This window comes from Cotesia glomerata, linkage group LG5, assembly GCF_020080835.1.
Source record: "Cotesia glomerata isolate CgM1 linkage group LG5, MPM_Cglom_v2.3, whole genome shotgun sequence".
In the NCBI taxonomy this organism is placed as follows: Eukaryota; Metazoa; Arthropoda; class Insecta; order Hymenoptera; family Braconidae; genus Cotesia; species Cotesia glomerata.
Window position 1 is genome coordinate 13,061,778 of NC_058162.1, and position 16,464 is coordinate 13,078,241.

General features: G+C 40.4%; 1 protein-coding gene and 1 pseudogene across 1 annotated transcript; both read right to left on the reverse strand.

Moving 5' to 3' along the window:
* Positions 1–3,191: 3,191 nt before the first annotated feature.
* Positions 3,192–3,314, reverse strand: LOC123266409 (annotated as a pseudogene).
* A 2,497-nt stretch (positions 3,315–5,811) lies between these two features.
* On the reverse strand, positions 5,812–15,807 carry LOC123265219. The gene is made up of 2 exons (XM_044728876.1): positions 14,890–15,807; positions 5,812–7,798 (listed from the first exon to the last, which is right to left on the reverse strand). Exon 2 carries the CDS (start codon positions 7,796–7,798, stop codon positions 7,136–7,138), a length of 663 nt encoding a protein of 220 aa, XP_044584811.1. The 5' UTR covers positions 14,890–15,807; the 3' UTR covers positions 5,812–7,135.
* Positions 15,808–16,464: the final 657 nt, after the last annotated feature.

Consider the following 16,464-nt stretch of genomic DNA (forward strand, 5'->3'; position numbering starts at 1 on the left):
GTCGACATCTTGAATTTTTAGCGTCTACCGGCCTCGCCAGCGATTTCATCATAAAACAAGAGTCGATCCACTTAAAGTAAATCTATTTGTCACCATCTAATATACTAAAAAATATTTTTAGAAATCTACGAATTTATTTAATTAAATGAATAAATATTTATCAAGTCTTTCTAAGTTATCTAAATTAAGCGTCTATTAAAATGTATTCATTACATTTTATATTTTCTTTGCATGCATGCTTTTGTTCGTCTATAATTACGTCTTATATTCTTATATAAATTTTTCGGAATATCTTTTCTAAATAAATATTCATAAATACTCTTACCTTGTGATCAATCACTTCATCCAATTTTTAATAAATAAATCACGTACGCAGTGGAAGCGTGTACTGGTCCGATAACCTGTCGGGATTATGAATAAAATTGGAACACAAGGTTTTATTTAAACTGAATCTAAGTTTATTTATTCTTCTGATAATTATAAAACACTTCTAAACAATCTTTGATATCAAAATAATATCCGTATTATATAGTTAACAATATTAAGAAAAGTCCTTGAGTTGTAACTACGCAGTAGTCCATAATACCGCCAAGCATCCAAGCAACATGTGCGAGCCACGGCGAGCAAGCCGGAGAGTGAGTCGTATGCGCAGCTAGGCTGCACGTAGACCGACGCCGTCTCAATGAGAATAATAATCATAAGCTAGTTGTCGCTTTGAGCGGCAAATATAAAAATAAAATATAATATGAATAATAAATAATAATTAGGAAAGTGGACTTAAAAATCTTGTCTTCTCAACAATTATTAAGGATTAGTTTTTTGATTTGGAATAAAATTATAATCTGTATTATTCATTATAATATACTTATTATTCATTCATATTATTCATATATATTTGATTGCAAAATGCACTTGAAAATGATAATGTAAAAATAGGTACTATCTGCAGATAGATTTTAGTTAAATTACAAATGGACGCCACTTCTAAGATGGGACTGACGAGCATGCGCGCGGTACTGACAACCATCTGAGACAAAGAAATCTCAGATGGCTCTGAGCCCCATCTCAGATTGAACTGAAATAAATGGAAACTGTACCTACTACAGACTACATAGAAGTAGTAACCATTTGTAAATTTTTTTCACTATAGATGGAACTAGGTTCCGTCTAACATGGAAACCGGTTAAATCTCGTTTTTTTCGTGTAGTTTGATCAGAACAGATTTATTCATATCTACTTCTCAATTTCATTTTGATCAAACTTGATCTGGTTTGATCTAAGATTAGATCTGTCCATATCTACTTAGATCTAAATTTAGATCAAATCTGATCTGCTCTGATCAAATTTGATCAGAGTAGATCTAAACTTTTTTTCCCGGGTAATCATTTTATTTTTATTTCAATTCATTATAGAGAATTGCGTATGACTTTATCAAGTACTATTATATATTAAATTGAGCAAAATAATTAATTACAAATAACAATGAATTTTCAGATCTGACCATGTCTGAACAGGCCTGATCAGGTCAATTCATGTCTGATCGGGCATGGTCATTTTTCATGTCTGATCAGGTTTTAAGACTCACGCCTGTTCATGTCTGATCATTTTTTCCCGGGAACATACAGAATTGTAACAATCATTATAAATATGGTGACTATTATAATCAAGATGATTTATATAATCATCTAGATAATACTCACTTCTATCGGGTTAATGGTAGAAAATTATACTATAACTAGATAGTAACTGCTATTATTTAATTTTCTCTAAACCTTAAGGGCAGTTTTTTACCATTTACATAGAAATAACGGTTTCTTAAGGATTTCATATAAAAAATTCTTAGAGAATATGAATAAATACATGCATAGAATCTGCATGGAAAAAAAATCTTCCTTGAAAATTATTAATTAATCAATGGTAATGGTGGGATGTAATACAAAAAAACTTTAAATTTATTACAATTTTTAATATAAAAATTACGAACAAAAATATTTATTTTATAGTAGGTATCCCGTTCATCCTACGATTACGGTGACATTGACGGTAATTTTGGAGAATAATTTTTTAATGTGTTTACAGAGAGAATCTCAGAGTTCAATCAAATTCTATACAGATTTTATACAGGCATTAGTCCATCTGCAATAAGAAGTTTTCTACAGAGATTCCGCGTACTTAACAAAACACGGTTTTTTCAGTGTGTCATTCGGTTGATTAATATTCATTTAAGTATGTGTGAGAATACCGCATATTTTGATACTTTACGTGTATTTAATAAATCAACGTGTTTTTAAGCTGTCTTTCCGATTATTAATAATTTTTTCTTGTCCGTTTTAAAATATCGCTTCTTTAAGACTTTACGAGGATTTAATGGATTCCCGTGTTTTTAGTGTGCTATTCTGTTTATTTATAATTTTTTCCGTGTGTGTAAAAACACCGCTTTTTTAAGACTTGATGTGTATTTAATGAATCACCGTGTTTTTAGTGTGTCTTTCCGTTTTTTTATAAATTTTTTCCGTGTGGGTAAAAATACCGCTTTTTTAAGACTTAACGTGTATTTAATGAATCCCCGTGTTTTTAGTGTGTCTTTCTGTTTCTTTATAAATTTTTTCCGTGTGTAAAAATACTGTTTCTTTAAGACTTCACGTGTATTTAACAAATTCCCGTGTTATTAGTTTGTCATTTTGTTTATAAGTGCCTGTCTGTATATTTAAGACACACCGTGTTTTTTGTGTGTCATTTGGTTTAGATGGGTTGTATCTCCGTCTGTGTATAAATACCGTTTTTTTAAGTTTTTCCGTGTGTATTAAACAAACGACCGGGTTTTTAGTGTCAAATTGTTAACTTGTTTCTAATTATATAGACGGGGATTTTTTAAATTTAACCGTTTCTGTAACTTTTCCGAGTCTGTAATTTTATGTCTGCGGGATCCCCGTGTCTCGTGTCTATAGACACTACCCTCTCAATCGGTCTCAATTGCTGTCTCCTTCTTCTTCGAAAAAAACGCTGGACATCTTCGTGATGCTAATATTATTATTATGTTTTATCCGTAAAAATTTTACCCTCATGCGCCTAAAGAAGTTTTACTTCAATAAAACCGCTGTATGCAAAATGTCTTGATTCAGTGAAATAACATAAATTGTTGTCGAAATGAGATGGAAGAATTTTTTATTTTTAATGACAAAAAATATGTGTGCCAACAACACGTGGTGTTCCCAAGCGGTCACCCATCCAAGTACTAACCACCCTCAATGCTACTTAACTTCAGTGATCGGACGAGAACTGGTGTTTTGATTCAGCATGATATGGTCGTTGACGAATAATAACAAACTATCTTTGTACTTAAATTAGTCAAAAAAAAATCACAAAAAAAAATTAGGAAGATGGTTGACCCCAAAGACCTTCCCTGCAACTTCCGGCTAAGTCCATACCTAAATGCTTGAAATTCCACTGGTTCTATTTTTGAGCTCTTCAAGCGTGGGGTGTTTTTTGAGATATTATCGAAATGATAATCTTTCTACTCATGCCTGCCAATAAAATATTTTTAACTATTGACACCATGCACTCCACCCTTTTTTTAAAAATAAGGTACATTTTTTTCTTATTTAGACTAATATTATTTTATCTATTTTACTAATATTATTAATATTTATTAAAATTTTTTACATGATTTTTAACTCAAATTAATTAACATTTATTTTCTATTTTTTAATTTGGTTTTCAATGTAAAGTGTGTTTTTTAGTTTTGGTGAACTATTATTTATTCTTTCTTTACTAGGAATTAATTCTATCAATTCAGTAGTGATTTAAAAATTGTTTCTTTTCTTAATTCTATTGTATTGAATCATAATAATATTTAAGAGCAGTGTACCTACAGTCTAAAATACAACGCATGCGCACGTGAAAATAACATTTCTATAGTGTGAAAGTATTCCTTTATATCTTTATCTTTTTCTCTCCGACTACGTACATATATATATATATATATATATATATATATATATATATATATATATATATATATATATATATATATATATATATATATACAGGGTGTCCCAAAAGTCACGGACGCCATTGTAGCATCTGATGAAAAAAATAATTCTGAGACGAAAAGTCCTTAGCCATTTTTCAATTAACCGTATAGATAATTAATTATTAATTAAAAATAAAGTCTCTTTATTTGTTAGAGAGAGAGCGCCAGTGTCCAGTAAAGTATGTGCCAAACAAAGACACAACTAACTGTATGACTAACTAGTTTCTATAGCCAACATAGTCACACATATTTACTTACACATTCACACGTGCAAGCGTCTTCGTTGGAATGCACTTGACTTGACACTAGTGCTCTCTCTCTAACGCATAAAAGGACGTTATTTTAATTAATAATTAATTATCTATGCTCCTGATTAAAAAATGGCTAAGGACTTTTCGTCTCAGTATTATTTTGTTTATCAGATGCTACAATGGCGTCCGTTACTTCTGGGACACTCTGTATATATATATATATATATATACTAGCCGTTACCCGCCCGCTTCGCGTGGCGTACAATATGCGTGTATTTGTATATCTATATTCACAAATATAGGTTATAACGGGTATTTTCGTACTCGTGCGTTAGCGAGAACGAAGCCCGAAATAAATAATCTGGCCTACCTGCTTTACCTGTTGTTGGGCGCCAGGAGCCTTGCTCCAATCACGTCGATGTCCGGCTACTCCGGTTCGGGACTCCTTTCGTCGGGTGGCGGGCCTCAAGGGTACGACTTAATTATAGAGGAACGAGGAAAGTATTCGGGCTATTCGCATGAATTCGCAATTAATTAAAAAAAAAATAAATTATCAATTTATTGACAATAAATTCAAATATTTGTTCAAAATTAACAAAATACAAGAATTAAACGCGAAAAAAAATAATAATAATCGTCGACGATCTCGTCGATACGCCGTCGATACGCAGTTTTCGCCGAAAGCAAACTTCAACGGTTTCAAAAAAACAAAATCCTCCGGCAAACTTCACTCAAACAATCTAAAAAAATAATTTTGTCGTCGCTCACTCAGTTAATTTAGTCAGTTAACGACAGCAACAAAATAAAGCTCCCCGCAATTCACTCAATCGCAATTGATTAACTAAATAACCAAAAAAATTGAATCTTCGCTTAATTTAATTGAAATCCCTTAATTAAATAATACTAATAATAATAATAACATACGTCCTTGAAATTCAATTAATAACAATTAATTGAAATAGTTAAATATAAATCGTCGCTCAAGTCAGTTGTTATTAACTAACCCAAAAAAAAAAATTACTTGTTCATAAATGGTCGCGCAATTCAGTGACGTTCAGTAAATTAACACAAAAAGATTTATAAAATTCACTCGATTCAAATTTATAGCAGTCAAATAACTAATTCATCATAACTACTTTTAAATTTTACTTTCTAAAATTTCGCCGAATTTTTGGTACTAATAATAATAAACAAAAATACATTCACCGCAGTTAAATAATAGTTAAATTAATTATTCAGCACGAATCCGAAGCTCGATCAATGGATAATCGACCTCGTCGATTATCCCGGGAGTAAACGTCGAAATTAAAAAAAATAATAATAACAGTATTAATTGTAACTTTCATACATCAGTACACAAAAAAAATAACAACAATGGCGGTACCGAAATACCTCGTGGGATTACTCGGTTACTGGCTGAGTCAACACAACCTTGAAATTCCTCATCGACAAATTTAATGAAAAAAAAATATTACTTGATGAATATAAATCCCACGAGCTATTTATTTACGAAACCCGTGGCACTCACCCTGGTCGAAGACGTCGCTTAATTCCGTCCGTCGATTGGCCACACCAGGTCGTACTCGGCTTCCACGTCGAACTATCTCGGACAATGAACCTCCTCGGCAAAGATACGGGGTGATTTTGTTCGTCACTTGCACACGTCAACCAGCGATCACCCAACAAAAAAACGTCGTAATAGATCGCTTCTATTAAATAAATAATTGGCGACAGCCAATTATCGTCGTAATGCCGTAATAAATTTTTGGCAAACAAATTCGCAGCTAAACACAATAGATTTCAAACGCGAGAAATTTCACGATAGTCGTTCTAATAAATCTCAAAATCAGACAATTTTAAAAAAAAATAACCAACAAAAATCCTCCGGATCGAAATTACATCCGCACGTGGCAAGTGGAAAAACGTGGAAGAAGGAAAAATTAGCACATGTCGCATTCCTCGTCTCTTCCCCCTTTCTGGGTCCGTCGTTAGCCTTGAACTCCAGAGATGGCGCCGCAAGTCCAATTTACCAATATCGACGTTTATTGAGTGATATTTTGGCTGGAACAGTTGCTCGTTCCCGAGATAGACATCCGCCCGTCGTTGACAATCTTGCAGATGATCCACGTCGTTGATCCTCGTTGGTCTCTCTTCGCGGGTTTGTGGCCGGTAGTACCATTCTCAATAATACAATACTTAACTAACTTATTCGCTAAATTAAATTCCTATTCGCAATAAATTTTGTTTCGAACGCAATCGAGCTTCGGTCAAATTTTTTCCCACGCGAGGGCGACTCGGTCGCGGCGAATTCAATCAACGGACATTAAATAAATTTAAGAGCCCAATTTAAATTTTCTTTTAAAATTTAAATTCAAAATAAAATTATCATAAAAGAAAATAAATAATAAACAAACGTCTTAACAGGTGGCGCTAAAAGCGGCCTGTTACAACACCTCCCCCCAGCCGTCGACCAGGAGCCCATGGTTTCATCTAGGTACCGCTTGGACCAACACAACTACCTTCGGAACCAACAGCAACCTAAACTACCCATCACCAGCAATATAACCAAAATCAATTTCCGTCCAATTCCAAAATAAACAAGTTTTTATTTATTAAATTACTCCGCTTAGCGGCACGTGCAACACTATCGCCATTCGGCGTATTCAGTCAGCGCCTTTGGCGCATATCAGTCATCTCCTCGACGATCAAAAAGGTTATTACAAACTCATACCAAAAAAAAAAAAACTTCAGATAAATAATAAATACTAAAAAAAAATAATAAAGTACACACAAAAAAAACTCAAGTAAAAAAAAAACAAACAAACAGACGTCGTCTGTACAGTAGTGTCATCTAATGGCGTCGGGGACCGTCGATTGGGCACTCGGGCTGGCACCGGCGGCACTCCTCGAAGTAAACGCCGATCTCTCCGCAGCGTTGGCAGAACGTGCCTCGAGGGTGGGGACACATCACCATGTTGTGCGGCATCCCGCAGTTCCAGCATCCAGCTCGGCTCCGCGATGGCACAGTGGGGTTGGCTCGCAGCTCCCGGGCAAGAACTCGAGCGTTCTCTAACGCTCGGGCTCTAGGAATTTTTGGGAGTAACGTCCGCGGTGGGTTACGTTGCACAAACGCGAGTGCACGATTCAACCGCTCCGCCAACGGCAGCAACTCCTCCAACGTTGCTTCCGCTCGGCGCACTCGTTCGACAAGCGTCAGGTGGGACGCCAGGATCGCGTCAGCTCCTCTCACGCACGCTTGTGCTGCGTACGTCGGTCGTCGGCACGTTGGACACCGCCAGCCCACGGCGATCGGCGCCATTGGAATCTGGATGGACAGCAGATAACGCTGATACCATCCCAGGCGCATTCGTCGTGTCGTCGGGAGCGCAACAATGCGGCATCGCTCAGCGCGCATTGTACGCTCTTCTCTTTCCAGCAGTTCGTCGAACAGGCTCTGGTTCTCAGCGCGTAGACGTGCCAGCACGCGACGTTGGATTTCGTCGTTATTCGCCATCTGAAATTCACACACACACCCCAAACCAACAATTACATGCTTGAACAACAGTTAACTAAATTAAGGGGATTCGAGCTTCGGTTATTCGTCGATCTCGTCGTTCTCGAGCGCACGCTCAACTAAACGCAACGCTTTTGACATGTTGTCGTCCCGCTGGACGATTATTCTCGCTCACTAACTCATAAACAACCGGTGAAATTACTTTCGAAACTACATACGTCTCCTGCGAGTATTTACGCGCCAGCTTCGACGAAAAACGATCAACTCCGCGTGACAGTGTGTGCTGTCGCACCCTTACAACGTCTTCCTACCGCAAATCGTTCATCTCGGTGATGACGATTATAATATCTTGCTTGTCGCTCAAAACTTCGACCTAAATTATGTGCAACTAAGTCGTGTAACTGCATTAAACGCCCAATTCGGTCTAACCACGCCGCAGTATCAGGACACGGAATGTCCGTCGCACCTTCGATCAACTTTCGATAGTATTTCGGCGCACGCGGTTGCCACCCGTAATTCAACATCGCTGGGGAAACATGTAACGAACTATGTACAGCGGTGTTATACGCATGCCTAAACTCATGGACGTGTTCGTCCCACGCTCGGTGATCCAACTCGACAAAGGAGATGATCATTGTCTTCAAAACGCGATTCACGCGCTCGACGGGATTCGCTTGCGCGTGATACGGCGGTGTGCGAGAATGATGAATACCATAAGCTTTTGCTACCTCATCTACCAGCTTATTCACAAACTCTGTGCCGTTATCAGTCAAGATCACTTCAGGACATCGGAAACGATGAACGATGAGTTTGTCAAACTCTCGAATTATCGTCGGGCCATCAGCCTTCTTAATAGGGCATACTTCGATCCACTTCGTAAATAAATCTTGGAACACCACCATGTATTTACATTTTGCATGACTAAGCGGAAATTCCATGCAATCGATAGCAACCACTGTCCATGGTGTGTTCACAATCCGTCGACACATCAGCCCAGCAGCTGGTTGTTGCGACACTTTCGACGTTTGGCAAACATCGCACTCAGCAATGTAACGTCGGACGTCTTCTTCCAGTCCTGGCCAATAATAATCGACTTTAATACGTGATACCGTCTTCTCAATGCCTAAATGACCTGCATCAGGTGGATCATGGTTTTCTTCGATGATTCCCTGATGTGCGGCCTTCGGTGGAACTAACTTCCAGGCATCCAAGTCCTCAACGACGCTCGATACAAGAGAATTCGGCATATGTCGATACAAACGTTCCTCCTCGACACGCCAGTCCTTGAATTTCGTCGGAAAAGCTAATACGTCGCGTTTTCGTCGCGAGTACCAATCGTCAACTACTTCAGCAGCAGGTATTTCGTCAGCCTGCTCAGGCAATTCGTCAATTGCCATGATGTCATCGCACTTTTCCAGTTCGTCTGGTTCAAACATTCGTGATAACGCATCAGGAACGTCGTTCAATGAACCCTTTCGATACTCGATCGGAAACTGGTACTCGGCTAAACGCATCGCCCATCGACTCAATCTCGGCGTCTTACTTTTTAGATCACGCAGCCAACGAAGACTGCTGTGATCAGTAATAACTTTAAATCGATATCCTTCAAGATATCGTCGAAAATGCTCACATGCCCAGAGAACTGCGAGGCATTCGCGCTCAGTCGCTGAGTAATTCCGCTCGGCTTTATTCATGACGCGACTCGCGTATGCTACAACTCGCTCACCATCTTCATGTTCTTGGGTCAAAACAGCTCCGAGACCAGTTGCGCTCGCGTCAGTCTGCAACACGAACGTCTTTGAGTAATCAGGACACGCCAGCACTGGTGCTGTTGCCAATGCTAGTTTCAACGCTTCAAAAGCCGTCTCTTGATCCACGGTCCAGGTCCATCTGACCTTCTTACTCGTTAAACGCGTCAATGGCTCGGCTATCGTCGCAAAAATCAGGTATAAAACGTCGATACCACGAGGCCATTCCTAAAAATCGTCGCATTTTCTTCAACGTCGTCGGCCTCGGGAACTCGAATATCGGTTTTATACGCTCTTGGTCTACTAATAAACCCTTCTCATTTACGCGGTAGCCTAAATAACGAACCTCATTCGTACAGAACTCACATTTGTCAGCATTTATCTTCAGATTCGCAGCTTTTAGACCGTCGAATACTTCATCAAGCACTTCTAAGTGCTCCTCAAACGTCTCGGTGACGATAATCAGGTCGTCAAGGTATCCAAATACCTTCAAACCACGTCTTTGTCCCAACATTTTATCAATTAGACGTTGGAAGTGCGGCGGCGCTCCAGCAAGGCCAAACGGCATGCCTACATACTGGAACATACCCCTTCCGGGTACGCAAAACGCCGTATACTCTCGACTTGCAGGGTCGAGTTTCACCTGGTGGTACGCATGTTTCAAATCTATCTTCGAAATAAACTTCGCACCACTCAATTGGTCCAAGATCCATGTCATCAGCGGCAATGGATACGCACATGGCTTCGAAACGGCATTTAATCGTCGGAAATCCAGGCACATTCGATACTCGCCTGTCGATTTCTTTACCATGATGACTGGATTGCACCAAGCACTCGTCGAAGGCTCAATTATACCCGCCGCAAGTAGATCGTCTACTTGCCGGCACATTTCTGCCTCAATGATCGGAGAAGTCGGATAGTTCCGCTGTCGAATCGGTTCATGACCCTGCACGTCGATTTCATGGGTCATCAGATTCGTAAACGTCGTTTCTCCTGTATAATTCACGTTAGGCAATCGTCGTGCCAGCAATTCATCCAACGCTGACTGCTGATCCGGGGTTATCTCAACTATGGCCGCTATTTCCTCATCGATGAGGTAATCTTTCGCGTTCCAATCGTATATCTGGCCCTCGCGTCGAGTCCACCATCGCTCCGAACCCCCGTCGTAGCAAATACCAAAAGCAATTATCGCATCCATGCCTAGTATCATCTCGTACTTCAACTTCGGGATGACACGAACCTCAATCGGCATGATTTCGTCGTTAATCGCAAGTGGCAGCGTGATCAGCGATTGCACTGACATCATCGAACCATCAGCAACTGCTGCTGAGTTTCGAGGTGCTGGTCTCACTCGAGCACCGCACCCATAGACCCAATTCAACTCGTCAACTTCTCTGACGCACGTCATCGTCGAACCGGTATCTAATAAAGCCTTAATTTCCCTTTCGCCTATCCTAACATCTATAAAGGGTCTTACATCGTCGCCCTCAGACTGCATAGGACATACTTCCTCGGCTAATTCAAGAAAAATTCGCTCACGGTCATCAATCGGTACGCAGATCCACTGGTGGATCGGCCAATCCGCTTCTTGATGCTCACGCGAACAGTAAAACGCATTCTTGCACCCCAAACATCGCCATAAGTTGCCTTCTGCGCCACAGACGCCACAGCGATGGCGCTGCCGCAAAAGGTCTTCCTCAGTTATCGTCGGTATTCTCACGTCACATCCAGGTGAGGAACCAGCATCCGAGGACTGGTTCCCGGGCCCGCAAGGCTCAATGTCAATGTTAAAGATGTCTGGCAGCGGCTCGTTCGACATGTTGACTTCCACATCAATCATCGGCCCATTTACGTCGCGGGAAATCAGTTCTGGACCCGTCCTTACTGATTCCCGACGTCGTTTTCCGGCCTGTTGTACTCGAAGAACATCATGCAGCACGTGCATCCAGGCGTTGGTTCGGTTCGCGTTCCACAACCGAAACAGAACTTCTCTTGTCTTGCCTCGGGACAATTACGCCATCCGTGATCCGTCGAGAAGCAATTAAAACATTTGCCCCAAAGATCACGACATACCGGCGTCTTGGGTTTACCCTGCTTCGGGCTTGATCGGCCATTCGAGGGGCCCTGGTAACCTCGCTGAGCTCCATTGTTGTTTGGAGGCCTTGAGGGCGGCCCTCGGTTTGCGTTCGTCGTCTCTTGCGAGTTTATCGCAACAACCTGATCATCTGACTGATCAGCATTGTTCGACTTATTCTGCTTCTTCTTATTTTTCTTCGCATCTTGGGAGGAGTTCGATACAGCAGCAACCTGACCAACAGTACGTCGCTTAGATTCGTACTTGTCAGGTTGGTAGGCGTACTCTGGAACGACGCTCTGTTCCACGGGTACTGGCTCGCGTCGTTGAATACGATTGCGGGGAATATCGACCGCTCGTACGTGCTCATACAACTCTTCGAAGTTGTTAAAATCGTACCGCTCGAACTTCTGGTGGTATTCCGGGCGTAAACCATTGTATGCAAAGTCCAATTGATCCTTCAACGGCAATGGATCGTCTACTCGCGACCACAGCGCGATCACGGCGTCTAGGAAGTCTAACCCCATCTCAAGCTTCCCTTGAGTACGCGTGATAACTTCCCATTTAATCCTGCATCCAACTGATGGCTCTCCAAAACGTCGACGCAACTCGGATCTGAATTGAGAATACGACGTAACACGACGTTTCATGTGTGACCACCACGTTTTGGCCACATCTGATAGCAATAACGGTAATACTGCCAATGCATCCGCATCTGTCATACCACACGTCGTCAAACATTCATCCAACCGATTCAAAAATGATTCAACGCGCGCTACCTAAACCGGAAAACTTCAAATTCCATTTCGACACTCTCTCATACATCGCGGGTTGATAATGTGGTCCTCCACCCATTCCAGACAGCACACAGAGCTCACTGTGTGAATGCTGAGGTGAATTCGCACCCAGTGGTGCCACCTCTGGTGCAAAAGTCACGTTATGTGCCGGCAAATGTGTCGAATTCGCAGTAGGTCGCAGAAGTCCCTCATTTAGACGATTTCGTCGCCTAGGACTCGGAATTGGACGCACTATCGGCAATGATGTCATTCTCGGGCGTTGATTGTTAATCCCGTGCTGCGTCATGTATGTGGTACGTCCATTGACGTCCACCTGTATTGCTCCTGGGGCTAATGTCGTCCAGGTCGTCGTCGTATTGCTCGCGGTCGTCGCCGTTATAGTGGTCGACAGCGGAATCATGTTGTTCGCTGTCGAACAACCTGTCATTGCGGTCGAGCAAGGCATCATCCTCGATGGACGTCGTTGCTCTCGCTCAAACGCGTTCAGAACCTGTCTGTCTGGTATTGCCTGGTCCTCGTGTGTCCAGACAGTGTTCGGAAACCGCCTCAGACGCAAACACCGATGTAGTCGGTCGCGGATCACCGCAGCGCTCCCTATCGGGTTGGCATTCATCGTCACGAGGATTTCCTGCACCTGCAGAGGTGACGCATCCGCGATCCAATCATACTGCCCGCTTGATCCGCTGGATCCTCCCATCGATTCATGGCGTCCTTCTATCGCGGCTAGTTCGTCCTGAATTATACCCTCACGGATTGCCAGCTGCGCGAGCTGATCAGCCATATTACGCTGAATCGTCTCCAGCCGCAGCCGTTCCGCACTTAACTCCCCCCTGCGCCTCAGATACCACTCGTATGTCTCATTCTCATCAATGGCATTCGGAGGTACCCGAATACGACGTCTAGGTGGCGATGGTGGGCCGAATACATTGGCACTAGTCGTCGTCACTGTAATAAGTTGAGACACCATATGCGTCGGACTACTTGTATGTACTGTAGTACTCGTCGTGGTCGTCAATTTCGGGGAATCCCCGGGATTCGTTCGTCCATTCGCGTTCTCCTGATTACCCTGTTGCGTGGAATCATTTACGATTTGATCCCATGTCACCAGAGACTCGTCTCCCACCCCATCATTCGGGACAATTCCTTCGCGACTATCGCTCATTTCGCCGATTAACTAACCTACGTTCTAATTTAATTATAACGCGTCGTAATTTGCCCTTTTGTGGGCCCCACGTTGGGCGCCAAATTATATAACGGGTATTTTCGTACTCGTGCGTTAGCGAGAACGAAGCCCGAAATAAATAATCTGGCCTACCTGCTTTACCTGTTGTTGGGCGCCAGGAGCCTTGCTCCAATCACGTCGATGTCCGGCTACTCCGGTTCGGGACTCCTTTCGTCGGGTGGCGGGCCTCAAGGGTACGACTTAATTATAGAGGAACGAGGAAAGTATTCGGGCTATTCGCATGAATTCGCAATTAATTAAAAAAAAAATAAATTATCAATTTATTGACAATAAATTCAAATATTTGTTCAAAATTAACAAAATACAAGAATTAAACGCGAAAAAAAATAATAATAATCGTCGACGATCTCGTCGATACGCCGTCGATACGCAGTTTTCGCCGAAAGCAAACTTCAACGGTTTCAAAAAAACAAAATCCTCCGGCAAACTTCACTCAAACAATCTAAAAAAATAATTTTGTCGTCGCTCACTCAGTTAATTTAGTCAGTTAACGACAGCAACAAAATAAAGCTCCCCGCAATTCACTCAATCGCAATTGATTAACTAAATAACCAAAAAAATTGAATCTTCGCTTAATTTAATTGAAATCCCTTAATTAAATAATACTAATAATAATAATAACATACGTCCTTGAAATTCAATTAATAACAATTAATTGAAATAGTTAAATATAAATCGTCGCTCAAGTCAGTTGTTATTAACTAACCCAAAAAAAAATTACTTGTTCATAAATGGTCGCTCAATTCAGTGACGTTCAGTAAATTAACACAAAAAGATTTATAAAATTCACTCGATTCAAATTTATAGCAGTCAAATAACTAATTCATCATAACTACTTTTAAATTTTACTTTCTAAAATTTCGCCGAATTTTTGGTACTAATAATAATAAACAAAAATACATTCACCGCAGTTAAATAATAGTTAAATTAATTATTCAGCACGAATCCGAAGCTCGATCAATGGATAATCGACCTCGTCGATTATCCCGGGAGTAAACGTCGAAATTAAAAAAAAATAATAATAACAGTATTAATTGTAACTTTCATACATCAGTACACAAAAAAAATAACAACAATGGCGGTACCGAAATACCTCGTGGGATTACTCGGTTACTGGCTGAGTCAACACAACCTTGAAATTCCTCATCGACAAATTTAATGAAAACAAAATATTACTTGATGAATATAAATCCCACGAGCTATTTATTTACGAAACCCGTGGCACTCACCCTGGTCGAAGACGTCGCTTAATTCCGTCCGTCGATTGGCCACACCAGGTCGTACTCGGCTTCCACGTCGAACTATCTCGGACAATGAACCTCCTCGGCAAAGATACGGGGTGATTTTGTTCGTCACTTGCACACGTCAACCAGCGATCACCCAACAAAAAAACGTCGTAATAGATCGCTTCTATTAAATAAATAATTGGCGACAGCCAATTATCGTCGTAATGCCGTAATAAATTTTTGGCAAACAAATTCGCAGCTAAACACAATAGATTTCAAACGCGAGAAATTTCACGATAGTCGTTCTAATAAATCTCAAAATCAGACAATTTTAAAAAAAAATAACCAACAAAAATCCTCCGGATCGAAATTACATCCGCACGTGGCAAGTGGAAAAACGTGGAAGAAGGAAAAATTAGCACATGTCGCATTCCTCGTCTCTTCCCCCTTTCTGGGTCCGTCGTTAGCCTTGAACTCCAGAGATGGCGCCGCAAGTCCAATTTACCAATATCGACGTTTATTGAGTGATATTTTGGCTGGAACAGTTGCTCGTTCCCGAGATAGACATCCGCCCGTCGTTGACAATCTTGCAGATGATCCACGTCGTTGATCCTCGTTGGTCTCTCTTCGCGGGTTTGTGGCCGGTAGTACCATTCTCAATAATACAATACTTAACTAACTTATTCGCTAAATTAAATTCCTATTCGCAATAAATTTTGTTTCGAACGCAATCGAGCTTCGGTCAAATTTTTTCCCACGCGAGGGCGACTCGGTCGCGGCGAATTCAATCAACGGACATTAAATAAATTTAAGAGCCCAATTTAAATTTTCTTTTAAAATTTAAATTCAAAATAAAATTATCATAAAAGAAAATAAATAATAAACAAACGTCTTAACAGGTGGCGCTAAAAGCGGCCTGTTACAAGGTATACAAATACATAGAGTGATCATATAATGGTACATGATCATCTATTAGGGCTTTTACCTTATATAAAAATTTTTAATTTTTTTTATATTTAATGCCTTCTTATTATCCTTTAGGAATTGAATTTTAAAATTTTTTAATTAACGCCCACGCACGGACATGTGGGGGTAGAATTTAATGAAATTTATTCTTAACAGCTCAAAAACGCCAAAAAAGCATTCTGGCCATGTTTCAAAGTATTAATAGCTATAGATTGAAATTTACGAATTTTTTCTTAATTTGACGCCCACGCACGGGCACGCCAGGGGGGTGGAATGTCACAGAATTCGTTTTTAAAAAATTTCTAAATGTAATTTGAAACATTCTGACCAAGTTTTGAACTATTAAAAGCCATAATTGAAAAATATGAATTTTTTTTCGTGAACACCCCCGCAACCCCCCTTGTGGGTGGAATTTCGTGAAATCCGTTCTTAGCTGACCTCTACTTGGCAAAAGGAATATTCCTGCCAAATTTCAAGTCTCTAGGTCTTATAGTTCCAGAGATATCGTGATGAGTGACTATCTATATCTATAGAAAGTCTCCTATATATATATATATATATATATATATATATATATATGCGTCCTTTAATGTGACGCTCATATTATGATTA